This window comes from Coptis chinensis, chromosome 4 (genome assembly GCF_015680905.1).
Source record: "Coptis chinensis isolate HL-2020 chromosome 4, ASM1568090v1, whole genome shotgun sequence".
NCBI lineage: Eukaryota > Viridiplantae > Streptophyta > Magnoliopsida > Ranunculales > Ranunculaceae > Coptis > Coptis chinensis.
The window spans coordinates 14,144,917-14,172,892 of record NC_141459.1 but is presented as its reverse complement, the minus strand read 5'-3'; the positions used below and the strand labels follow the sequence as shown (position 1 = coordinate 14,172,892).

The window sequence follows — 27,976 nt, the reverse complement described above, 5'->3', positions numbered from 1 at the left end:
GACAGAAACTATGTTGTCCGTCTTCCAAACTTATTATAAGGTAGCTGCTAGCGAAGGTCTTAACTTTGGCTGGGTTTTTTACTCTTTTCAAATTTAAGACCCTTTTAGCAGCCCCATTGGAATGACATTTTTGTGGTTGGGGGTACTATATTTGCCTTTAGCAGCCCATATAGCCCTTCCATTGGACTTGTTCTAAGCTCGAACTTATGTGAAGGGTCAGTTCTATTAATATACTAGCCAATAAAAGCCAGTGGCCGGCTTACTACATTAATAGTTGATTTACTCTGAGCTATTATAATTATATATTGTGTTATTATTTTGATGATGAACTAATTAACTACTCAATGTTTTAAAAGAAAAAGTTCAAGCCTTTATAATTGTTTGGGGAAAGAATAAGACGTCTGAGACATAATTATTTTTGGGCAAACACAAATGCTTTTAGAAAGAAGACATGTATTGCCCATGGGAATGACTGGAAGACAATTTGGCTTCAAAGTTAAATGGTGATCAATGCAAACACAAATGAGAATTAATGTTCAGTACTACTCTAACGTAATGGAATGCAAGTACTTTATATACCTTTACTTTTTCTTTCATTAAAAAAAAAAAAAAAAAAAACAACAACAACAACAACAACAACAGATAACAGTGACAGTTTAGGTAAATAATAATACCCTCTTGCAAGCATCACAAAGTAACCACAAATTTCATACTAGTAATATTCTCAACAGCGAGACTATTAAAGAATTCAACCAAATAAGACACAATGTCCATTTTGGGATTCACTTCTCTAATATCTACTCCCTGGTCACAAATTCTGGAAAAGTGTGACATTCAAAACGATCAACCCACAGAACAACCCACATAATGAGGGCCACTAAATCTGTATGTTGTTCTCCATCCATTGAATTCTTACATTATCAGTAGATTCAAGATCAAGCTTAGTAGGTTGCAACTTGCATGCACAAAGTGGTGTGTTTTCTGATTCAATAATCCACAAATACTAAGCCAGACCTACTTAACATTAATACTTATTTTCTGCTCTCTCCGTTCACACTTGCTGTTTAACAGAACTCTTAAAGTAATCTTACAAAAATATTACAACAATACTTTCCCTGTTTGTAGATGAATGGAACATACATTAGCACCTTGAGTATTATTTATTTTTCCACCCATATGCCGACCGAAAAGACTAACAGAAATGCAATCTCAGGATAATCATATTATAACGGTATAACAAACACAAAAATAGATCAATTTGTCTATCATTCCATTCATTGACTGCTGGGGTGCTTGTCAATATGACATGCAAAATAATAGTAAAAAGAGAAAAATCATTTGAGGCACCCATCTCATTATTTAGTGGGGCAGATATAACTAACAACAAAGGTAAGTTTACCTCCTCAAAAGCACTGCAAAATTCTAAAAACTACAAGGCAGGTCCAACATCCTCGATGGTAACTAAATCTCGATTCACGGTTGCTAAATTGATGCCCCCGAGGCAAGGGGATATCGATGTCTGGTTCACTTGTATGTTTGCAATCAATTTGTGGCCTTTGGCATGTCTTTAAGATTATCTTTTTCATTCTCGGTGGATTTCAAAGAGGTCACACTTGAATTGGGAGGTTCCTCTGTATTCTTCTCTGACTTGGCACCACGGCCTTTGGTCTGTCCCGACTTCTTCAACTTGTTTTGTCGTTTCTTATGTGTATTCTCATCAACCCTTTCATCTATCTCTTCTTCTTCGTGCGGTATGGTGTTCAAATTGATTCCACTGCTCAAACGAGCTTTCTTACTCCTTGTCTTTTTTTTTTGCCATCACCTTTGCTTCCATCAACCACGTCGGCATCCACATTGCTATGCTTCAATTTTTTTGGCTTGTTTTCTTTTAGCTTCCTACCTTCCCTTGCCGATGTTAAAGATTTCAATTGGGGAACCAAATCATCTTTCCCATCAAAACTGTTTCCCTGCTAAAAGAAAGGCAATATTGGCAACTCGAGCAAAGAAAAAAGGACAAAAAAATGAAAAAACCCAATAAATCCATCAACCAGTTAAAGGGAAACAACAAAGAAAGGAGTATCATTAAACCTTCTCGGGTGGGACATTTTTAATGTTTCAATAAATCGTTATCCACAATTTCGTAATCTAACTCTCAATTCAACATAATTAATTTAGCCCATACATTTGCTATCCTACTTGTGAAGTGTTGTTCGGTGTGGATCTTTGTAGATATAAAAATTTGTATACCTGAAGCACTAATATCAATTCTGATCTCAGAAGCATAAATTGGAGTCGTCTCATAAACAACAGAATTCGCATTAGATGTGTTTGACTCAATGCTTCCACCCCTATTCTCAACTGAATCAGCTGGTTTCGAAAACAGATGAAAGGCATTCAATAGGCCATCTAACTTCAACTTGAAACCTGAAAATCCCCAACAACAATCAAACAAATCCCAATGCCTAGGACTAAATATATAAACACACATTGCACCTTTTCATATGAATAAATGATATAAAATGTTCCATGAAGATTAGCTTTAAATTGACAATGTGGCAAGATTTAGTACCTTTTCTTGCAAATGACACTACTACAGAAAGACACATATACCACGGTATGTATGAATTTATATACCACTGTTTTTGTAATAACAGTGGCTAATATTTGTATACCACGGTAGAAATTGATCCGATTTTTGGGATCTTAGTTTATACCACTAATTTACAAAAATCGTGGCATCTTGATAGTTTATACCACGGCACATTCATTTTCCACTAATCAGTTAAGGAGTATCCCACGGTTTTACTCGTGAACGATGGTTTATATTTCGCAAATTATAATTACGGGGGATAGAAGTTATATCAAACCAAAAAAAAAAAAAAAGTTCCACTTGCTCTAAACCGTCGGTGCTCAAGCTGCAATTTTCTTCCTGCGATTTACTTCTGTAGCTTTCGTTAACTCTAGGGCATAATTCTCAAACTCGAACTTCACAAGATTGTGCTGCTTCTTTTTTTTTTTAAAAAAAATTTCATTCTCATTTGGTAAGAATTTCTCGATTAGACTTCGAAATTGAAAGTGTGTTTCCTTTAATTACGTATGTAAAATCTATTAGTTAGAATTTATAATTTCCACTTTAAAATTTCCAATATTTAAGCTCTGTTTGTCGTCAATTTAATCAGTTTCTTCAAACTTTTCCAGTAATGGATATTTGACAATGGTGTTTTATTTGATTTTGGGAAGTTTGGTTTTCTTATTTCGAGAGAAGTGTGAAATGGATATTTGACAATGCTTCATATCCACTCTACAATGAATCGGATTGCCCATATATTTTTGTTCGAGTTAGCATCTTTGGAAGCATGGGAGGACAGATTTAAAGTCTTGGAATTGGAGATGGGAACCTCATGACTACAATCTCAAGAGGTATTAGTTACATTTGTTTAGCGGTCTTGTGCTAAATACCAGAAAATTGCTTTCTAAACTTTTTGCTTGTGTTCTTTGGCCGCATGTAATATTGCCTACCGGATACCTAATAGGTGCTATAAAATGAGATTGAAGTTCAGTATTTCTTGTGTCATTTAGGTGGAATGCAACCGAGATGTTAGGAGAAATTGAGAGGCAAGAGTCTTATGTTTTGTGGGGGATTCACTTAACGGAGGTCGAGTGGATATCAATGGTCCGTTTGTTCTGACCAATAATTCCGGTGACTAGATATCCATGTAAGCCTAATTACCCACTAACCATTTTCAAGGAAGAGGTAAGCCAAACTTTTCTTTTTAAGTTTTTGTGGTAAATTTCATGTAGTTGGAGCCACGATACTAACAATTAGTAGTCTTACTTGGCATTAAAAACTTTTCTGAATTAAATTCAAGAGGGTTTTTTTTTTTTTGGGTTGGATATTTGGCAATTTAGGTTCTCTTTGTGTTGTTTCTTTGTGATGATTCACTGTAGTTGGTTGGTTGTTCTCTAAATAGCCGCTTGTCTTGCTCTTAATGCGTTCGATAGAATGAATGTATAGGTTGGCTGGTGTGGTCTTGAAGCAGGAAACAATGACCAAGTAGCACCCTCTAGATTCAAGACTTGGAGGTTCTTGGATATAGACATCTCTACGTCGTTCTTGGAAGTATCAAGAATAACTACGTCTGAAGAAGTGGTCAGTGATACTGGATCTAATCTGGTCACTGGAAGAGTCAGGAAGCTTTCTAGTCTCTCTCATTAACCATTTACCACCGGGGCGTGGCTTGGTTTAACTATAAGTACAACACAAATGCCTCTTCTTTGGAATTCTGCATTTGGGATTCAAGCTCCCGTATTTGGAATAGAATGGTGGCGGTGAGGCGGTGTGAATTGGTTTCACTTATCTTTGGAATGGATCCAGCCCTCTGTCTCTCTTGCATGGTGTCCTTACATGTCCCTCCCTTTTCACGAGAGGAGTTCACGCCCGCCCTAAACAAATATGGACTGGGGAGGATAACCGTCAAGCCCGAACCGAGACGCTACCTCAAATGAAATGAAGCGAGGGACACCAGCGGCAGGACCTTCTCCCCACAAGTATGAGTTTCCTTCCTTTCTCAAATTCCACTAGCGTGAATTCAAAGCAGTCTTTCACTTTTGAGTGATAGAATGAACTCTCCTTTCAAGCATTAGCTCTCCAAAAGAAAGAAACTAAAGTCGGTCGATAATAGATATCATTGAGCTCCTCAATTGTCTCACTAAGTAAATTGAATCTTGAATAGTCAGGCCGAAGCTAATCTTGTTTCTCTGGGTCATTCCTATCAGTGGTTTTTATTGATCTCTTGCCGCTGCTAGAACGACTGGGCTCTTCTAATGTTTTGGTTTCTTCTTAGAAAGTCAATTTGCGGTTAAAGTATGACTTGGTTATAGCATTTCTTGCTCCCATCTTTCCTGTCCATCCAAAAGTGAAAAAACCTCCTGTTCCCGACTTCACTTCCTCCTTCGATGCCGGTAGATCAACAGATTCTTCAACCGACATCGATCAAATCTTGGATTTTGTTCATTTTTTTACCCCCATTTTAATCGGTGGTGCTACTGAAACCACCGGCCGATCATGAGCCCTTTAATATAATAAAGGGTTCTTCAACAGCAGGAAAGAATAGGCCAACTCGTTCGTACTTATTTATAAAATGCTTACATCGATAGAGTGTTTTACAACAACTCACACTAATGTGGAACAAACTAATGGTTTTCTTATCCATTTTTGTTATGTCCCCTCTTTGATGTAGCATTTTAAGTTGTCTTTCTTTTCTTTTCTTTTTTCGCTTTCTTTTAGTTTTCCTTTAGCTTATGGTTTGCCTTTGTAAGCATTGAAATTAGCACTTTTTCTGTTTTAGGGTAATAGAACCCAGGCAAAAGGGAGTGAGCAATGCAAGCACAATTCTTGAGTAGGCTGAAGGTATGTAAGTCTCTCAGGATCCGATAAACTGGAACAATGTGAGTGTCATATTGAGGCAGCTTATTGCTGTGTAAGGAAAACAACACTTTACTCCACCGGATATGTCAAATAATATGTTGGTGACACTCCTGCATATTAGATTTCCAGTGTTTCCAATGTTTACTTTAATTTCTGAATTTAATATGTTTTCGTTTAAAATGTGAATTTGTATGTGAAGAATTGATTCATTTTGTCGTGCCATGTCCCTACATCTCTTATAGACGCCGCCACTTTCTCCCATATATTTATTTGATAGTATCTACATTTTTGCAAAACTTTGAGAACACCATTCCCTGATAGTATAGTTTTAATCGAGTTCTTATTGATCCGGATTTCTGCGGGGAACGACTTTGCACGCGATTCGCGAAGGTCTATGCTCCACATCTTAACACTCTTTCCATTGATGATCTCAATCACTTAATAGATGTAATAATTTACGAGAAGAAATGGGTAGAAGAAAACATCTCGGAACTTTCCCTTTTGCACTAATTCATCCTTTGTCTACATCAACCTCTGCATCTAAGCCTCACATTTCAAATGGATTGAGTTCTTTGTTTTCATCAGATTTGTCAAACTCTAACTTGCGAGATCCCAGTTAATCATGGGAGTGGAAATGGAAACAAAAGCGTGTTGGATTGGAAAGCAGGTTCTAATGAAAGGAACAAAGTTGCTTGTGGGAAGTCCAAAAGTGAGATATTAGCGGTTATCGAAACTTGTCTTTGGAAACTTTAAAGAACCAACCAGCCCGGGGTTGGTATGAGTCGCTTCAAAACTATGTTTCTTGAAAAATATGGGTGCGCTTTGGATTATCGAAGCTTGGTTACCCAAATTGTCGGGGCTTATTGGAAACAATCCCCGGGATAGCCGTAGAGTTCAATTTTGTTTTATCTTGACAAAATCATCAAAAGCTGTTATCCCCAAGAGTGTATGGGAGAATGATGGTGCCAAAAAGGCAAGTGACTTCGGATTCCGATAGTCGTGGAAGAACAATGATCCCGATAGTTGTGGAAGGAACTTGGGCCTATCTCTAAGCCCAATAACTACATGAGGTTAGAGAATAATGCACGAAAACAAAGGAAGGAAAGGAAAATTTAGATTTTGATGACAATTTTTATTTGTCGGATGAGTTTTCAGATTCGATGGAGAGTCTCCCATCGAGAGATGGATTGGATGGAAAAAGGGTGACCCGGGAAGAGTGAGGAAGACAGCTTCGCTCCTACAACCTCTTGATTCATGGCACAAGGATGACAATGGAAAAAAGTAGGTTAGATGACGGTGGCGATCTTGTGGATTCTTGTAGGAACAAGTCTAAGCTTTAAATCGAGGTTTGGGTGGATAAAACCCGAGAGATTCTCATTGGCGGACGGCGGAAGAAGCCTTCTAAGACCTTCTCCTTCATTCGGATGAAGTCGGACCAGTTGTGGATGATAAGGGGAAGCTTCTAAATAACATCTTGGGAAGTTTGAACAATTCATCCGACTCGAAAATCCAGGACTTGAAGACTGTTGAAAGCCCTCTTAGGTTGAGTTTAATATGAACATCATGAAGAAAGATTCGCATTACACATCATGATTAGGATTATTTGCTTTATGTACTTCATAGGGCCCTTTTGATACTTTGAGTTAAAGATTACCACTGGAAGGTGAGTCTCGATTTGCTTCCATTGTCTCATTAACTGGATTGGATTGTATTTTTAACTTTGAGGCTCCTTCATCCTCTTCTTCTTTTGAAATTGTTGGCATTGATATTCCTGCAAGCTATGAACTTTTGGATAACTTTTGGATAATTAAAACCCTTATGGTGCAGACCTATTATCTTAACAATAAGATATTGTAGTTTTTTGCATTGTTCAATAGAGATTGTAAGTGATAGAGAGATGGAACAAGAGTTTCGGTTGCTTATTAAAAAGTGCTAAAATTGAATCTATTATTTGTTGTTTCTCATTATATTCTTTTGTTTTGGGTTAAAAGGCCAATCAAGGGATCCTCAATCAGGTTTGTTTCATTTTATATTTCTACAATCTTTTGTATACTTAGTTAATTTCTATCGAGAACATAAATTTTTTGTTAGCACTCAAATCTAAAACACCTATGACCAGGATCTTTGAAGGTAATTGGTGAAGAGTGTTAATTGTGTTGAAGATAATTAGTAAAGAGTGTTAATTGTGAGCCACATACACTTGAAAAATGTTCATATACACTTGAATTGTGCGCTCTAGGATTCGGAAAAGGATTAATTTCTTGAAATTTGCATTTTGGCATCGTCTTGCCCAAGGTGATGTAAATAGCTCCAATCCATCAAAAGATTTGTTTGAGGCAGTAGAGAGGCTCTTTAATGCACTTTTTATAACATACATGGCATTTTTTGTGGATGGGTTGGCCTAGCTTGTTTATGCATGTACCTAAGTTCTGGTTCTTTGTATGTCATCTAAGCACCATCCTTGGAGCATGTGATTCTTTGTATGTCATCTAAGCACCATCCTTGGAGCATGTGACTGTTTCATGTAGGTTTGGAGTTTATCCTCGTGCCAATATTGATACCATATATGTGAATTAAATGTTTTGCATTTATCTTATTGTGAAGTGCGGTCCTCAAATTGCAAAGGGTTGATGGGAAACGAGTTCCGCTGAAGTGGGACAAGATCAAGGTAAACAAATCCTACACATTATTGTCTTTTTCTTTGAAAAGTATATGTTTACATATGTTGTGAGTCTATATGTTAGGGCTCATATCAACCAGGTGGCACAGAGTGTGGGTATTATACAATGAAGTTTATGAGGGAAATAGTAGAAGCTTGTTCAACTGGATCATTTGAAAATAAGGTATTCGAAAGTTTTGACAAACACTTTATTTGGCTCAACGACTTTGCCTTATTCTTATATAGTAACTCTACATGTTGTGCTTTGACTCATCCAGATAACAAATTTAGAACTGAAGGAGACATACACGCAAGATGAACTTGACGGTGTTCGACTCGATATTATTCAGTTCATCCAGGAAAATGGGGTGTTTTAGTCGGAAGCGAATGAGGATGAGTTTTAGCTATGTTCGGACCCCTCCAGTTTAATTTATGAGTCTTACCTTTATAATTTATGAAAAGGAATTTGAAGTTTGTTTTCTTAGTGCACTCAAAAAATTAATGGAAGTTTTTTTTTTTTTTTATTATTATTATCTTTTTTTGCAATGTTTGATAGTTATTGTACATTTTGGAATTTGTTGGGAAGATGGAAATGTTGTATGTAGGCAAGCTGTGTAAATTTTGTTATGCAGGTTCGGTTTTTAAGTGGAAGACTGTTACTAGCATTATTATTAAAAATATAAATATACTACGGTTTGGCATAAACCGTAGTGTTTAGTATAACTATATACTACGGTATTATAACACATACACTAATATAAACCACGGTTTCAATAGCTTATATGCAACGGTTCTGTTGACAACCGTGGTATATAATGGGCATACAAACCACGGTTCTTTGAAAAACCGTGGTATCCGTTAAACATATATACCACAGTTTTGCTATTATTATATACCACACCACCTATTGTCACGATTGTATAACAGTGGTAAATATATTTATACCACACTTAAAAACAGTGGTATAAGTGTCATTCTGTAGTAGTGTGAACTATAAGCAATGGCACCAATAAGAATCACAGCTGAAACTCCAGCTCCCATTAGCAAAAAGTTCAAAAAACCTACAAAACAAACTACTTACCAAAATTAAAAAAAACTCATTCTCCAAAACAAAAAACAAACTTAAACCCATTCCTCAAAAACCCAAAAAAATGCACCTTTCTTCTTCTCATCCATCAGAGCTTAGTACCAGTACAACGACAATTACCACTCACCTCAATCAAGCTCAAAATCCTAAACCCAAACCGAAGATAGCTTGACAATTGGTAAGTCGTGCAGTAGGTTAAAACACCCCTCTGCTCATAGCAACTACCAACTCATATTAAAGCACATAAGAATTATAAGCAATCACTGCATTATAAGCTTAGTCATAGGAATTTTCATCTCCAAAAATCTATAAATGCCTTCGAAATCATTCTTATGAACAATGAGTAAACCAATTTCATAGTTTTGGCAATTTGTATCCACTGCCAAAATCTGCAAAAAAAGAAAAATTTCAAAAACAGAATAAATATCAAATCATTATTTGAAATTAGACGCACCATTTTGTAATTTTGAATATATAATTAGCTCAAGAATTGTGCTTCTTGGGCAGAAATAGCGATAACATTCAAACTCTTAAAACTTTCAATTTAAGCAAAACATTAAAGTTTTACAAATAGAGACGATGGCTGACTTTTTTTTTTTGTTGATTTACTTGATAAATCGGCTTGAAGAGATGACCTAAGTTCAATTTTGGAAGAAAAATAAGTGAGAGGGTTTGAAGAGATAGATGGTGTGCTGGTCTGTGGGAACAAACATACATATACATCAATATTGATATTATAATTGTTGGCAATGCAATGAGTAGAAATGAGAAATACTCATAACAATAAAAAAAAGTATCTGGCAACTATAAACAATTGAGAAGACTTTTCGACTCGATAAATTTGATTTTCTATTCAAATACTCATGCCTCATTAACTTGGCATCTCTGGTCAACAGAACTCTCTTCTCTTTGTATGCTTAATCCATTAACTACTTACAAAACATTAAAACATAATAAGACAAACATTGAGAGTTCTATATATATATTAGACACTTAGAATACCCATTCTACGCGTGAGGCGGGTTTTAACATATGAATTTCATGTCAATACTAATTTATCTCGGATCAAAAGTAACTCGGTCATCTAAAAATGCAACAATCATTTCACAGTTTCTGTGCTGCAAGCCTTCTTTCTTTTGTTTGTCTGGAGAATAAATTTACTAACATGGCAGCATACGCGCTTCCTTGGATTATGTCATTGATTCACTATAATATAACATCTAATTTGTGATTGGAGGGAAACATACCTTAGAAAGGTGAAAAAGATAAGAAAATCAATTTAGAACTTCCACGTTCAGAACACGATACTCCGCACGCCACGATTTACAAATTGCATGTAGATGAGCATGATCCGTGTAATATAGACGTGTGCATATATTTTCCATTACATCAAGAGGAAGATTGGACCATTGTCTTTCACTCTTCTCTTTTTTAATGCTCCTCCTATCTCTACGGGGTCTCTTGTGCGATGTCTCCATCGTATTTAGTTACCAACAAAAAAGAAGAAGAAGCAATACTTACTTGAAGCAAGCAGAGTTTGTTTCACCCCTTCATAGCCATACTTAGATGTTATAGACAGGAAAGTGGAAATATAGTGTAGTAACTTATACACTCACTTATTACGCAATGAATGACTAAGAAATTGATTAAGAATTAAGGCACCACAAAAGATCTATCAATCGATTGACAATAATATGCAATCACTAAATAATAATTACTTAAACACTGAGGATGGTGATATAAAATGATAAAATAACTACGTCTCAAAGAAATAACTGAGTGAAGAGATAATGTAACCTTAAGGGACTGGATCCATGGGCAGTATAGATTGCTTTTGACTCGATCATTCCCATAGTCGGTAGAGCTATTCACTCGAGTGGAAAAGAAAGGAGAGGATATCGGGTACACGGTGATAACTTTCTAAGTGAAGATAATTACCTGTCCAAAGGTGTCACACCCCGAATTTCGACAGAATTCGGAAAAACATTATTTGTTCCCGACTCTTCGATCTCCGAGGTGTGACACACTCTCCACTCCCAAAAACCCATAAACAATTTAAAATTTGCGGATAATTAAAACCAATAAAAATTTTAACTTAAACAACAGTCATCTTCATTACAAAAACAATTTACAAATGAAAATGCAAATAACCTTATCTCAACTGAAAATCTATATCATCTCAAAGGAAAACAAGGCCTATCTTGAAATGCGACGCTAACGCAAACCACAAGCAGCAACCAATCTTCTTCAACACTAAACCTGTCAAAACTTATCAACTATGTTCATTGAATGAACACACCCGATAAGCAAACATGCAAATCGGTCAACATTATAAAAATCTTTGGTGTGAGTAGCTCTAAAAACAACATATACTTATACAAATATATACATAATCCATACGGCAGTTAGTTCCTCCATCGAGGCGCCTTAACTTTCAACGACTAATATAACATACTTAAGTACAATAATCTAGGCAAGTAGTTCCTCCACTGAGGCGCCTTAACTTCCAACAACTAATACAATATACCATACGCATAATAAAAAGGTATTTAGTTCCTCCACGAGGCGCCTTAGGTTCTAACTAAAATACTAACCAGCCAAACACATACACATCTATCTAGAGATATATCATTTACCAACAATATTACCATAATTATATTAGTTTAGACTTTCTTTGTGTGTCCCTAAAATCACGTCGTATCTATGTCTTACCTAGTTTCCCTGGCTACCACAATCGCTACCCAACGCCGAACATGTATATCCACATGCCTCCCCTTACATAATGAACCACTCCGTGCGTAACCACCACGGCGGGATGCGCGACACCGTAAATCCTCACCGCGGAAGCAATTATGTAAGTAATGCCACTATTCGGCAAAAAATATTATGCATCATCGTTCTATTTTGCGAACGGAATAATCAAGCCACTATTCGGCTACGCCCGGAGGGCCATTCAAATTTTTGAAGCGCCCGGAAGGGCGTCCGAAGGCCATTCGTTATTAAGCGCCCGGAAGGGCCAATCACATGAGTTGTGGTAGCTAGGTTCTAGGATTTTCGTTACGTAATTTATTCAAGTGTCATACATTAATGACTCATAATAAATCCACTATATCACGTGCAGGTCAATTGCCTTATTGCACTAAGCCACAATATATAGAAATATCTCAATATATCTCATAACTATTTTCATACTTTCACGTGCCAATATATTATTGCACTACACCACACTCCCGTGGACAAATATTCACCAATACTATGCTACCTCATAGTAGCATCTCACATATATAATAATGGAGTGTTTATACATTTATGTCTCCAAAACTATTCCATTTAATATATATATCCCAACATATATATGTTTTACACACTACTCACGTCAAATCTTAATTAGATAATGACAACTAAATTTATATCAGCTTCCACAGCATTTCCACATTTAATTTGTCCATACAATTTACAACATAAAATGTAGCACAATTATCTGATCTACAATCCACAATCAAAGCCCAATATATATATGCTTTACACACTACTCACGTCAAATCATAATTAGATAATGACAAACAACGTTATATAATGTTCGACAATATTTTATTACTATATTAGTCCATATAATCAAATATGTGAAAAACTGGAAAACAATCAACATTCCACGGTCAACGGTCAAAGTCAATGGTCAATCACAAAGTCAACACGTCATGGTCAAAGTCAAACTGGCATGGTCAAAGTCAACATGTCATGGTCAAAGTCAAACTGTCGTTTCCATGTTCGACAGGTTCAGGGTCATAGCCATGATTCATGGCTAAGGGCAAAGGTGCATGGCTCATGGCTAAGGTAATGGTTCTGGACCACCGCCAAACCCAAAACCTTAGAACCCGAAAGTCTAAACATAGAAAGACCCAAAAAGATCTATTTTAAGTCCTATGGACTGGCCCCAAGCAATATTAGAAACGGGCCCAAAAACTTATACTGAACTGGCCCAAAACACAACTGAGTTCGGCCCGAAAACAAACAAAGAAAACTGTCCCAAAAATTAACTTAAACTGGGCCCAAACTAAACTTAATATGAAACTGGTCCGAAACAAAAGATTAATCCGGCCCAATAACTAACTAGTGTTTAGGCCCAAAAACTGAAACTGAACTGGCCCACAACAACTAATTAGTTTGGCTCAAATCCGGAATAGAACTCGGCCCACAACTAACACTAAACTGGTCCCAAAACTTAATTAAATTGGGCCCAACAAAACAGCTAAGGCCCAAGCCCAAAATCGGTCAACAGTTCACCTTCTTCCCCAAACTTCTCTCCTCCACCACCACCAAAACCGACCACCACAAATTCTAATCGCCTACCCATTCCAACCTAGCGGTTTGACTCCAAATGAAAAACCCCACCTCTTTAATGAAAACGAAAACCCCCAATGTTAGTAAATCCAAACTCTTCTCAACCTAGATCTAAAATTTTCAGCTGCCATTAATGGCTCTTCCACCTCCACTCGACAGCCCCAACCATCCCCACTACCACCAAACATCAAACTCCCAACCCACCATACCAAAACAATCAACAAAACAATCAAAAACATTTAAAAAAACGAATTACTGGAGGACGTCTGGGCGTGCCGCCATTGATGGCGTCAACCACCTCCGACAGCCCTCACACAACTCCAACATCCACAACCAACAATCAAGTTCCAACCAAAACCCAAACAACAAGTTTAATTTAAACTGGCGATTTCTGGCCGCCATTAACAGTACGGTTTCAAAACAAAGATCAAGCTTCCTCGCTGACGCCATTAAGCGCTGTTCAGAGCGTGAAACGAGCTACAAATGGCGGTTCAAAACAACAACTACAATAGTATTTAAGTTCAAAGCCCACGCCGCCATTAACGCTGCTGAAATAGCCGAGCTTCGGCCAGTTTAAGTTCAGAGTATCACAGTTCAACAGTTTAATTACAAATCCGAAAATTAACAAAATTTAATAAAACAAATGGCACGAAATCTAATACAACAGGATAATGAACAGTATAAAAAACCGAAATAGTATACGCCGATATATGTAAACTACAAATCCGGTGAAATAGCAAAATAGCTACTCACCTGTATTAACAGCTCGACGAATCCTCCTAGCCCGATTCGTCGCGCTCCAACCTCCAGAAATCCAGCTTTCATCTCTGCCTCCATTTTTAATATTTTATTATTCTCTTAACCCTATTTTCCAGAACAATGTGTTTATATACTTGGGTCCGAAACCCAAGCCCAACACAGACTCGGCCCAAAAACCAGGCCCACGTATCTCAAATCCGGTCCAGCGAATTTTGAAAATAAATAATTAAATTAATTAATTAAATAGATAAAAATGTATTTTTAAAATACGGGCGTTACAAAAGGCATAGAGTTGTCAAATACATTTGAAGAGAGCTTTCTCTATAAAAGACTGTTCTTTTGACTCCCATAACTGGTTGCACAAATGAAACATTTATAAGCTATGGTTTTGTTAGATTGTAAACTAACTAAAATCATTAAAAATCGACTGGGAGTTTACCTCCGCAAAGAGAAAATATTGTGCGGGTCCTCTCGCCTTCTCGAGCATTTGGTTGATGATGGACGTGAATTAGCAAAATAATCCATGTCCTAGCTTGAGTACACATCCTTTAACGTATGTCAACCTAGTTCAAAGAATAAAAATAGATCAACACATGAATCTAAGTTATTCCCCTACTTGGTCTTAATTCTAAAAAGTTGTCTAACCAAAATCAGAGCAACACACTACAAAATTTTATCAAACTTCATAACAATCACATAAAATTTCAAAGGATTTCCACCTTCACTGCACGTGTACAAAATACTGAAATCTATTAAAACATAACCTAAACCATATAAAGCTACTATATCCAATGTTCTAATATAATTATCCTAGACAAAGCCACTTTAAACAAAAGATCAAATCATCAAATCTTTACATACGGTATGTGAACATTTTCATATTCTATTGTTTCGATCTGTTCCACCAAAGCATAGTCGTATCACATTATAGAATTTGATATTAGATGATCTGATTGGTTGGAAAGTGCACTGTGGATTGCTACTAAAAAAGAAAAACAGATGCTCACGACAGAAAATACATTGTTTCACTGTACTTACATTTCTCATTAGTAGGGAAGCTTCCATATGATGCCTTAGAGTACTCTGATGAAGAAGCCAATGATTCTCTATTACGCAGTTTTTCTTAATTTTGAACCTCATTCACTCACTCTGTCCCTCTTTGACTAAAGCCTAAACTCCTCTTAATCTTAAGCTAATGCTTACCTTTAAAGGACCGGAATCACCCACCATCTCTGTTGGCTGACCTCAAGATGAATATCGATCTTATTCACTGCAAGCTGATAATGATCTAGAAATTGTCTTCTTGGGACAAAGACTTGTCGGATCAGATCACCAACCTTTTATGGATTTGGCCTTTTTCTGTGTTAGATAGACATATGTTGTAGTAGCCACCATTGTACTTTGGCTGACAGATCAGTTACAACATCAGCTTCTCCTTGTAGTATTAACAATGGCAGAGATACTTGTATTATATACTCTTATTAACATTATTAACCCACAACATCAAGCAAAACTGAAACTGATAATTGAAAAACAGAGTTCATCTTTTAATAATACCAAACTACAACAAAAAAAATACTTGGGCAAATGAAAAGTGAATTTACGCAAATGAAAACTGAAGTAGGATTTTTGTACTTCTCTTGATCATTTGTCTATTTCTTGAGTTGTGTTGAGTAACTCTATGGCTACTTATGTTGAGCTAAGTTGGACGACTTTGATGAGCTGGAACTGAGTGTCTCTACATTTAAGATTCAATTCTTAATATCAAATTATGATAATTTTGTTTCTTAATACCAGGAAGCAGCTACGGAGAAAAGTGTTATAGCTATTTCATAATACTATGGTACTGCTCTTATTGAACTATTTAGGAATATATATCCAAGATTAAACAGAAGAATAGCAACACCGATCTTCCAAATGAATCTCTAGAAGCCAAAAACTGTGAAATTAAATAAGTAATACATATATATTGCTAAAGCCAAATAGATATCGTCATTTTCCAAATTCCAATCACAATTTCAATTTGTCAGAAATTACCCATTTTGTTTGCTTTATAAACACCCAAAAAGGCAGAGTTGCAAAAAAAAAGAGGAAAATTTAATACCTGATAATTAAGTTTAGTGTACTTTCATAGCACAATAAGACAAAACAACAGATGGCCCCAAAACCATTTTTTCAGATCCACTTCTTCAAAGAGATTTGAGAGGTGTTGCCGCCATCGTTTTTTTTTGTGTGAGAGACTTTGGAGTGTTTGACGAAGGTTGGGTTTTGTTTTATTGTTGATTGCTCTTCTTGCTTTGTTGTTCTTATAATTTGAAATCAAGGGTTTCTTGAGTTACTACTTTAAAGAAAAGAGAAATAAGGATGATAGACATTATTGAGTTTTTTGTTTTTTTTTTTTTCGTTTTTATGCGTACAAAAGGGCGTGGACTCATTGGCAAAATCGAGGATTGTCCTTCCCTTGAAGGGCATGGGTGGCTTGATTGAATTTATTTATTTAAAACATGTGAGTGTTTGTATAGACTAAACCAAGTTATCACGACTTAATGCCAAAAAGACATTTTGAACCTAACAATTCAAATTCCAATCCACTACAATATCAAATTATAAGGAATTGACAATGAGGAGTTGATATTGTGCATACCTTAGCTCAAAGATGTCATGCATTCCCTGTCACTGCAAGGGGAGAGAAAAACAAAACTCGAAATATTTAAATAGAGTTTTTGACCATCCGGGGTAGAGTACGCAGTCATGAGAAAAAAAACAATAAATATATCAGGAGTCACATACGCATATAGAAGGATGAGGTTCAGCGTCACCACTCGTGAGTCAGAGGCACGCTAACTTCAAATTCATCTTTCCCAGCTTTTGATGCATATTCTGCAAGATTTAATAGTGCTATTCCAAAAATTGGTGCCTTAATTTTTGTCCGTGGCTCTACCTGAATAATAACGAAAAATGGATAGAGAAGCTGAATAACTTTAAAAAAAAAAAAAAAACACACCATAATGATATAAGAACCAAATTGATAGTAACCTGAGATATACACATAAAACACAATTATTAATTAAAATAGAAAGGAACACCTAATATAAACATAAAACACAATATTTCAAACAGAAACCCATGAATTACATATCAATGTTTAAAATAGCTATGACTTTGGATATAAAGTTTATGTTGGTAGAGCTCTAAAATTTCAACACATCACTCATCCCAATTTCTCAACCATTCCCTATTAGAATAAATCCTAATGGTAAAAGCTTAATCAATCTAGTAGACAGTTATTTAATTGAAATCACAATCATGGATGGTCAAACTCACACTCCAGCACATGTGTTATATCAGTGCCAAGAAGGTAAAAGCTAAAAGAAAAGGGGGTTGAGTGCATTCAAAATAATGAACATACAATACCTGAGTAAGTTGACGGCTTTCATGATTGCCACGCAAAAGAGTTATATTCGCAAAATATCTGTTAACAGTTAAAACATCGTGGATCAACATCTTACAATGATTCAGTAGAAGAAAGAAATAAAAGAAGAGGATTACTATAAATACCTTGCTTTAAGAAGTAAAAGAATTGTAAAAACTTCAAGACAATTGTATCCACGATCGACAGGGTGATATATTGAGGAAGAATTATTAATTTAAGGAATGAAAGAAACACGTAGAGATATACTATAAAAATGTAATTTGTCTCTGGTACATGTCAGTCGGTTCTGTTTTGTTGTTGAGAGAGGCGAGAGAATGAATTGACATAAGGGTTCACATATGGCTAAAACAATATCTAGCAAGAAAGAGTGGGCAACGTGGTTTCACTTTTAGAGCATCACTATTAGCTACAACAATTGTTTCGATTATTGTGAACTGATCACCAATTACTCATGTAATTTCACAGACTTTTCAACCATCCTCTTGCCATGAATAGCTATTAAATTCATAGCTAACATAAATCAAACAGAAGAGGAAGTCTTAACTCCTAACTAATTCACAACATATACTATTAATCTATGGAAGTCTGTTTGCCGTATGTATGTGAACAATAGAAATTGTGTCTTTTGTTCTTTCTTTCTGTTTTTTCAAAAGGTTTTTTTTTAAAGGTTTACGTCTCCTCATTGTGGAGAAGGTAATGAACTATTTTTTACTCTAACATCTAAAAATCTAGGTAACTAAGACACTTCAAAATTCAACTGTTATGATCGAGTGGCAATTCATATACAAATTTAGTATTCTATGCTGCTAACCCAATAGATATAGAGAGAAGTGGATAAACCAAGTGAGCCTAGAGTTTTTGGTTTTTTTGGATGAAGATAACTCTGGACTTGTGCATGCAAAGAATTATATTGACCACCCATTAGCGTAAGACCTAACAAACCAATGGCCTCTCCTTTAATCAGAAATGTACACAAAGTCTATTTGTAAAATAATTCGCTAATATTTTGAGGTCTATGAATACAACACCCAAAAAAAATTGTAAATATGTAAACATTTCTTTGGTAGGTAATACTTACCCTAACAGATGCAAGAACAATGAATTGATCCCTCTCTGTTAGTAGCCTATAAGAAAATTCAAGTATAGAGATCACCTTGTAATCCTTCAAACAAAAATCTCCAAAGGCCCTTCTTGTTGCTAATCTAGGGGCATAATCAAATGGCAACCAAACCCGAGGCACTTATGGTTCATTTTGCAAGGCAAAAAGCCTTCCTCTACACCTTTTGATTCGTACAGCTTCCCCTACACAATTAGAGAGGAGGAATTAAAGTCAACACTATACTATCACACTGTTAAGACTGGTATATAGAAATTCATATTGGGTAAGTCGGGCTTTAGAACAACGGTTAACTGGACTGCCACTATCGCATTGCGGTTGTCTTTAGATCCCATTATCGCCCTAGAATCCCCTTTAAGTTAATTATTTGAAAGAAGTCACCCCCTTTAGTCTAACTTTAGGTCGGTTAGAACAGAGGAAAGGTAAAGGTCATCTAAGATATCGATCGCCATACCGGCATAAAGTAGTTCAGCAGTTATAACTCAATATAGGTCCTCAATATGCATGATGTCGAACCGGCACAAAACATGTATATTCTATTCCAATGTAAAGATTAAAGAAAAAAAATAACTGGAAAATCTAGAAATGGCATGCATACTTCGAGGTTTATTGTCTCACTTGAAATTAGTTGTGGATACATCTAGGTGAACTGCGGCTCGCTGGAAATGGAACGCAGAGTTAAGTAGGACACATCACGTCTTCGCATGAAATCTATGACAAAAGAGACATGTTGATAACCAAACGATAATTTATACAAGCTATAACATGAAAGGTTGACAACAAACTAAACCTCGAATATTATATCACGTAGAGGAATCATAACAAACTCAAACTCAGGTTCTAGCAATTGGCAATTTATGATTGTACATCAGTGAATCATATGAGAGATGTGAATATGAAACTAAAGCATATGCAAATGAGAGTGATGTACCAAATCAAAGAATTGGTGGTCATATCAACGAATGACAATGTTCACCTAAAAGCATATAGCAACAAATTCAAAGTTCACAATTTTCAGCTAGAGAGGCAATCAAAGATCCAAATAAAAGAAGAATTATGACACTGTTAGATATGCATGTTGCGGTCTCAGTTATTGACATCATAAAGAAAATATATGACCCACACAGGTCTTGCAACATTCAAACATTCTTGATACCCCGCAAGTTAGCTAAATACATATATAAACAGGTGCAAATAAAAAGAAAATGAAGTGAAATATGCACTGAGAAGGAAACCAAGTAACCATATAAACAAAGTAAGCGCAATCAATTGATAGGGATTACCTAACCTGTAAAATTTGTGATGCTTACAAAGGTTACCCTCATATGGATATTATTCTCAACTAGTGTGACATGTATCAAGTTAACCAATAATTTCCGGGGTATTTCATTCTGTTACCAAATTCACATTTGTAAGGTAACCTGTCAGGAATGGGAAACTAAGTTAACCAACAAATACGACTATGAAGAAGCAAAGGGTCATGCACTTTAGAAAGGAGGGTTACTTGAACAAAATGGTTCTAATGAAAGTGACCCAAAGAGTAGCATCCCAAATGGTGGAGAAATGAGAGCTTTTAAGAATACACACGGTGGTAATCTAAGTTGGCCATCTGCAATTAATATTCTAAAACTGTTACGTTACGGGAAAAAAAAATAATACTAAAAATAATAATAATAATGTAGGTAGTCACAACCTAAATACATTTGCAATTCACTCACAAAATTTATATACAAAACTCAATAATAAAATGATAATAAAATGGAAATTGTAAATGGAGTGATTCCGAGTGATTTATATTCTTCACAAATGATTTAATGATGTTGCCACGAAAAAAAACAATGGGCTAAATTAAAAATTCTTTGTGATGGGATGGATAAGCATGTTGAAAAAATTTACTTGGGCCCAACCCGAATTTCAATGGGCTAATTTGTTTTGCCGATGCTTCACATTGCATTGGTCTGCTAGTACGTGTATTAACATTTTTTAGATTATGTTAATCTCCTGTCGTTCGTACCTTCTAATACCATTGTCTCCCTCCAATCAAAACTCTTTGCAACTTCTAGAGTGTGGTATCATCCTTTTTCTATTAGTTTTAGTCTCTAGACCAATCATGAATACAACACACTTACAAATAAGTATTACATGAGCAAAATTTAGGCATAGTGCAAATAACTTCACAAAAACTATAAATTACTACTACTTAAAAGTTAAGAATGACTAAATTCTTGGAAATAAAGATGCTTATTTAAAATGTATATGAATGAAATTCTTTATTTGTGATTCACACAAAACTTGGAGATACCTTTGCCACACTAAAACCCCTGAAGTCTTCATTGGTCAAGTTGACTTCTTGATATATGCGGATAAGTTTCCTAATAGGTTATGTGATTGTAAATGCGGATATCAATCTTAGAACTATATCGAACCCACTACTTGTGTCTAAAATTGACCTAAGAAAAAACTACATATTACATTAACAAATGTGCAAAACAAACAAAAAAAATTTAGAAAAAAAAAATCAAAGAAAGAGATGGCACAATTCTGTAGTGATGCAAGTTCAAAGCTGTCAACAGATGCAATCGTGTTAAACTACAAAAAAAGAACCTCTAGCAAAGAAAAGAAAACCCACAACCAAAAATCCAAGTAGGAATAAAAAATAATAATAAAAATAAAAATAAAATAAAAATAAAAATAAAAAAAATAAAAATAAAAACTTGATTTTACCTCGTGATTCATGGAAGTTGTGTATTTATGCCCACCATTATGAAGTTAATTCCCAGTAGATTAATCTTTATGGGATGAGAGAGGAAGAAAGATGATGAGTTTTGGGAAGAGGTACGGTGGGTTATAGAATAGTGTTTGTTTTGGTTTTCTACCTGAAGAAGAAAGTCGGGTTTTGTGGAGTCGAGTTAAACTTCATTTTTTTTCTCCACTTTTTTCGTAATCCCCCAGTGACGCAGAGAATAAAAAATATTAATGCTAAATATATGGAGATTAGATGTGTTGGAAATAAGGGGGAGGGGGATGAATCATAACACCAAAACATAAAGATGTAAGATATTGGAATTTAAGCAAATGAAATGTTACCATCATTGTAAAGGCATGTTCACCAATTGGCTTCCAGACTATTTTGGTCATTAATCAGTGGTTTTACGCGTTGCACTGTTCAAATAAAGTGTTACTGAAAGCTTAAGAAATCCTCAACATCCAAATAATGTGAAAACAACTTACGAAAAAAAATATCTTACTGAAGTGTTGTAAGAGGCGAAAAAATATTTATCTCCATTATAAGGCCATGCATACAATCCGATCCCTTACATACTTAGCATTAGCTTGTAATGCTCTTGATCCAGTGGTAGCAACTAATGTCTCTCCTTGATAAACCATATGTTAAAGCTAGCGTTGTTTGTAACAACACTGACCCTATTAAAACCCGACAAACAACATAAACAACAGGTCCATCACTTCGCTTTCTCAACCTTCCGCAAGTCACCATACCTATATAAGAACTTGAAAGATCGCAATTTTGTTTTAACCTGCAATTAGGGGTAAATTTATATATTTGAATTTAGTGAGGTCATGTAAAACATATATATTTACACGAAAATGCTAGCAAGAAGCGGCGTCATCATTCAATGTTGTTGGCTAGCATACACACCCCATCATCTTGAAATAAAAGCATGCCAATCGGCCTAATGTTATTGAATGAAATATACAACTCTGCAAGTCTGGCCAGGTTGGCCATTCAACTTTGATCGACAGTCGCCACCATGGCCCCAGAATTTAGAATATAGAGAATGTGAGTTGTAACCGGAGTTGCTCAAAGAGCTTGCTCCATAGGAGCAGTGTCACCTAAACTAAACCATTAACTGTTTTGTAATTGGCGTCAAAAGCATCTACAGTTGAAATGGGCATAAACTCAAATGAAGCGAGAGGGCGAAATAAAAACCTTTTGGACCTTTCTTCTTGAAAAACCTTAAAGGCATGAACTGATGCAGGGATGAAAGCTTGCTAGAAAAGGGCCACTGCATCCCAGCAACTCTCATGAATTATGCAAAGATCAAAACATAGAGCAGCCATTTTATGCAGAAACCTGGTACCTTCTCCCTGTGTTTTTTATTGTAGAAAAATAAATAAATAGAAACAAAATTTCATTGATGTGGAAAATAATATACACTATTATTTTTTGTCAATATATCTAAAAGAATTCAAAGTCGAGGTATGGACCTGATGAACAGTCTGAATCACTTGCTCCCTTCTCACTTTGTGGCACATAACATTTAACACTTTGGTCAACACAATTTAAATCAACTGGTTTTGGAATATCTGGAGGCTGAGTTCCATGAATAAGAGCCCAATTAAGATTTTCAAAGAATGGATGCTGCTTGATTTCTATAGCTCCCCTTTTGTATCCTAATCTTTGTTTTTGGGTCCTTTGCAAGCAAACCCCTAATCAAATCTTTGGCAGCAAAACTGAAAGTGGATCCATCTGAGAACTTGAGCGGTCGTCCAACAACATTGAACAATGTCTCACGATTACCATTGCCTCTGAATGGCGTCTTCCCGTGAATCAATTCGTATAGAAAAATGCCGAATGTCGTGAATCATGATCTTATGATTAAATACATTGTATAATATATGGTGATCTAAGCCTAGCCAACTCACTCAAATTTGCTAGAAATTCAATCATGAGACGCACCAAATCGAAACTACAATTAACATATTCAAATGCTACAACCACATACACGAATATAAGAAGGAAACAATATTTTCCATAATGCACACCATTGAGTAATATCACATTTTTAAAACCCACAACACATATATTTGCCCTTCCAAGACTTTTGAGCAAATTTGGGAATATATAAGATGTATACATGAGTTGCCATCCTCCATTGATGTACAGGAAATTAAAAAGTTCTTTTTCTCAGCCTTGTGTATAATATGATGCCTTGCATCTATCAGTTATAGCCAGCTTCTAGTTCCTTCCGTTATAATTCTAATACCATAAGCTCATTTTCAAGCTTCATCCGCTCATTTTCAATCCTCAGTTTATCCAGCTCTCGATCTTTTTTCCTGCTAAACCGTTGCCACTTGAACCGCTGCTTCTCTAGCTCCAACATTTGTGCCTGAATCTGCAACTTATGTTCTTCCAACTGAAGTGGCGAGACTTTATCCATCGCTTCGCAACCAAAGCTGTTTTACAACCTTCTCCGAGCATCCGATTCATGTCGACATGGGTGTTCCGTGGGTGAGGATAAGATCTTTTGTCACAATCCTGAGTTAAGGGGTTTCCAAAACTCACATCTTCATGGTCATGCGCTTTGCAAAACCGCCTTGAAACCCAAACATGGCCCCATTATCATGATTCTCCTCAGGCTCGTCATCATGGTCGCCACCGCCGGGGCGTCTTGATGGCGCCGCCAACATCACCTTGTTGGTTCTTTCTTGTATCAAGAATTTCATCATCCTTTCTGCTTCTGAGGGCGAGTTGCAAGGACCGCTGCAATGATGGATCAGGAAGGAGATGCAATCTGTTTCCATTGTGGTATGAGCACATCTCTTCCTAACAGTCTCCTTAGCTTTCTCTGAAAGGTGGTCCATTATATCTAAAAGTTCAGGATTTTCAACAACCTTACATGAAGTGCCCCTTCGAAGGATGTATGTGAGTCGCTTGTATCTCTTGTTGAGGTCATTGAACTTGTCTTCACACTGCTGAGGTGATACACAATATCCCCTTTCAGCCATGACTTTCGAGACTAACTTCCACTTCCCCTTCTTTTGCATAATTGCATATTTTCTTCCCCCATTGCTACATTCAACAGCAACATCCTCACCCATGTAAGAAACTATAGTGATCAGAAGTATCACCATTGTATCATTCCACTTCATCCTCTGCCATGGTGACCCCCCCTTTCTTCCCTCTACCTGGTTCACCATGCCCATCTACACCACCTTTAGTAAAATTGGGTTCATCCTCATCACTTGTCGTTGCCTTTACCCTCTCCCCTTTATTATATTCCACTATGGCCATCGTCTGTTCACACTCGTGCATCCTCCCAACTGTGAGGGGAAAAACATCGTGCATTGGTGGGTGAACCATTGATCCCTCGCGAATGCAGTCTGTGTTGTTGTTGATGAAAAGCATGTGGGTGTTGTTGATGATGAACGTGCATCGGCCCTTGCAAGTCTACAACTCCATAAAAAGAACCCAAAATCAAACTCCCTGTCAATAACTCAATAAACTTTATCACAACACATCTTCCACAATACCCTTTGGCATAAATCTAAAGATTCTATGTCATTAAACACTTGGATAGTTAAATCTCTAAAATTTCAACTCAACAATAAAAAAGGGCATGCCAAGTCAGTTAATAGACCTCACATATGTTGGCAGATTGCATACACAACTCAATGGTACTGGCCATCTCACTAATAAGATCACTATTAGTTATTTAAAACAGTAATCAAACATCTAGTGCCGAATTAAGTTTTAGAAAAAATTCACTCACAGGCATGGCGGCTAGTACATGTGGGTGTGGAATTTGGTCGTCTGCTTTCAACAAAGAACATTTGCTCCAGTGAATAGGATTATCACTACATCCTTGCAACCTGATTAATGCAAAATGAATAACAAACTTAGCATACTAATACGTGCATAAACATTTATCCCCACTATAAAATTTGGCGGTCCATTATATACCTTGATTAGCCGAGGATGTTATAGTCAAACAAATCTTTTTGCTCTTAAATAAGCCGGGTTTGGTGACATGACTCAGTATTTAACGATGTTTTTGCCTTGTTTTGACTATTTTACTTTTTCAGGGAGCCGGACAACAACGATACAAGCAATGGTGTTCGTGAGCAATGGTACTGAAGTCTAATGAGAAAGCAAGTTTATCCATTGTTGAGATGGAAGATCGGATAGAACAATTCACTCACGCCATGCAACAAAAGTTTTTGTAAGGAAAAGATTCTCAAGACTTAGATTACTCCATAATTGACAATGATGAGACGCCGGATGATCATCGGCTTTAGGGAAGCCAATCATGATGTGAAGAGAAGTACTTTTTGCGGATGATTAAGAAAAGGAGTAGCAATTGACCCTTCAGATTTTAGTTATTGCTTGGGATCTTCCACCATCAATATTGGATGTGATGCGCTTTGTACACGCAAAATATACTTGCAAATCTCATAATCTCATAACTCTGTTCATACTATATATGGTAATAACCTAACGTTGCAATAATTTTTTTTTAAAATTATTTTTTTGCAAGTGCAATGTATATTTTTTCCTTTCTATTCCTGAAAGCGTCATGAGTGCAATGTATAAGTTTGAAGGGTAGATGATTTTGTGACCTTCCCAACATCATGTTTGTTGAAGAATAAGTTCGAAGGGTAGATGATTTTGTAATTAGATGGTTTTTTTTCCCAAAGTTTTAATTTACTGACGAAAAAAATACATTGGGTTATAAAGTGAATAAGAGTGTATACATACCGGAAATCCATAGGTAAATACATAAAATCATATTCTGAGAAACAGTTTGATGAGTGCTCATTCTCTAGCTTCTTAATCTTTTCATTCTCTTGAAAACAGTGTTTATCAAGAATTTCTAGCAACACATTCTTTCTGTAACCAAAATCGAAAAAACAAATAATGAGCGATCGCGGCTATAAGTTGTTTGTTCATCATCTTGAAATTGCAGTATAGAATTGTTCATCATCTTGAACAATTTCTTCTAAAGAACACAATATCTTCTGTAATTTTGACATCACTCTATCATCCTTTTTGACCTCGTCCATAGACTTAACTTCGTCATCTTGAACAATTTCTTAGTTTAATTTTGGAAGAAGAGAAGAATAAGAAAGAGGGTTTGAAGAGATGATTTTTTTTTTTTTTTTTTTTTTTTTTGTTTTGGAGAATTGAAAAAAGAGTATGGAAGAGGTTTTTATTTATTTTGGGTTACGAACAATTGAAATCGGCAAAAAAGGGCGTATAATTCATTTTTTTATGTAAAATCTTATGTATCAGTCTTAGAGAAAAAAAAGGGGCTGAAGTGGGTCACTGGGAGCATTCTCAACTACTCAGTATTAATGGTCCTTGATTAGAAACTCATATATGTCAAAACTCGGTACCCATAAGACTTTGAACAACACTTCATCAATCACTGCTAACTGTGTGCATCTTAACTACAAATTCCCATGCTTTGATTACCCTAGTGGATATCGTTTTTTCGTGTTAGCATGGAGATAATATATTTTGATATATTGGAAAAATTATATATATATATATATATATATATATGTGTGTGTGTGTGTGTGTGTGTGTGTGTGTGTGTGTGTGTGTGTGTGTGTGTGTCCAACAAACTATGAAGATCACCTCTATAAAATTTCATCTCATTTGATGATGTTTAACAATGTCAAAATATGATTGTAAAATCGAAGAATCTGGACCATTAAAAAAAATTCAAAATTGACAATATTTTTTAACTAGGTTAGGGATTTCCAATTGAGCCGAATTTTGGTGGAGTAGTTATCCATAGTTAATATATCATATCCACAAAATATTAGTTCTTAACTCGTCTTGTAAAGGAGCATCTTATAAACCATGGTAAATGATCGAAAAATCAAATAACTCAAATTAGACATGGCCATACAGTGTTCGGGATGAGCTTAGAGGCTTAAAAGAGCTAAATACGAACTCGAGCGTTTCGGACTTCGTACTCATACAAGTATGCAAACCATGCTGCGCATTGGTTTTTTTTTTTTTTTTTTTTTTTTTCTAAAGTCTTAAAGTTTTAAAACCCGTCCCTCGAGTTCGATAGTTAACATGATTTTTTTGGATTCTAATTATAATTATATAGAAAAGGCTCATCTATTTTTTTAATAGGAAATAATTATGTTATTTAAGTGACATTTGAAAGATTTTTCTAAATTATTAATAAAAGAGAGTTTGTTCTGAGGGAAATTGGGAATAATTATATAATTTAAGTGATATTAGGGAGGCTTTTCTAAATTATTAATAAATAGGGGTTTGTTCTAAATTTTTGTAAGGGAGGTGTTTCGAAATTGAGCAACTATAGAAATTACAAATTGCCTACTCGAGAGTAGAGAGGGACTCCTAAATACCCGGCTAGGCGGCTATCATATAG

At 35.8% G+C, this 27,976-nt stretch overlaps 1 protein-coding gene, 3 long non-coding RNA genes and 1 pseudogene across 8 annotated transcripts; 1 reads left to right on the top strand and 4 right to left on the bottom strand.

The window, feature by feature from the left end:
* Window positions 1-1,536: 1,536 nt before the first annotated feature.
* On the bottom strand, window positions 1,537-15,581 carry LOC147502054 (uncharacterized). 4 transcript variants are annotated; one of them, XM_086607020.1, is made up of 8 exons: window positions 15,313-15,575; window positions 14,714-14,837; window positions 9,763-11,112; window positions 9,245-9,563; window positions 9,075-9,148; window positions 2,570-2,585; window positions 2,248-2,424; window positions 1,537-1,970 (listed from the first exon to the last, which is right to left on the bottom strand). In XM_086607020.1, exons 4-8 carry the CDS (start codon window positions 9,261-9,263, stop codon window positions 1,954-1,956), a joined length of 303 nt encoding a protein of 100 aa, XP_086463146.1. In that variant the 5' UTR covers window positions 9,264-9,563; window positions 9,763-11,112; window positions 14,714-14,837; window positions 15,313-15,575; the 3' UTR covers window positions 1,537-1,953. The 4 variants fall into 4 exon arrangements, 3 of the variants coding, with proteins under 3 accessions (XP_086463146.1, XP_086463149.1, XP_086463147.1); XM_086607023.1 differs by having other exon boundaries at window positions 9,075-9,160; window positions 9,302-9,563; XM_086607021.1 differs by having other exon boundaries at window positions 9,302-9,563.
* Window positions 7,999-8,626, top strand: LOC147502056 (uncharacterized). 2 transcript variants are annotated; one of them, XR_015219925.1, is made up of 3 exons: window positions 7,999-8,096; window positions 8,173-8,271; window positions 8,366-8,626. It is a non-coding gene; the product is annotated as an uncharacterized LOC147502056 (long non-coding RNA). The 2 variants fall into 2 exon arrangements; XR_015219926.1 differs by having other exon boundaries at window positions 8,045-8,096; window positions 8,189-8,271.
* Window positions 11,236-14,367, bottom strand: LOC147502055 (uncharacterized). The gene is made up of 2 exons (XR_015219924.1): window positions 14,269-14,367; window positions 11,236-11,450 (listed from the first exon to the last, which is right to left on the bottom strand). It is a non-coding gene; the product is annotated as an uncharacterized LOC147502055 (long non-coding RNA).
* A 32-nt stretch (window positions 15,582-15,613) lies between the features above and the next one.
* Window positions 15,614-22,914, bottom strand: LOC147502053 (uncharacterized). The gene is made up of 11 exons (XR_015219923.1): window positions 22,774-22,914; window positions 22,073-22,360; window positions 21,912-21,986; window positions 20,329-20,433; window positions 20,113-20,245; window positions 19,443-19,535; window positions 18,861-19,009; window positions 17,689-17,746; window positions 17,065-17,215; window positions 16,919-16,950; window positions 15,614-15,709 (listed from the first exon to the last, which is right to left on the bottom strand). It is a non-coding gene; the product is annotated as an uncharacterized LOC147502053 (long non-coding RNA).
* Window positions 22,915-23,516: 602 nt separating this feature from the next.
* On the bottom strand, window positions 23,517-25,252 carry LOC147502052 (uncharacterized; annotated as a pseudogene).
* Between the last annotated feature and the right edge of the window lie 2,724 nt (window positions 25,253-27,976).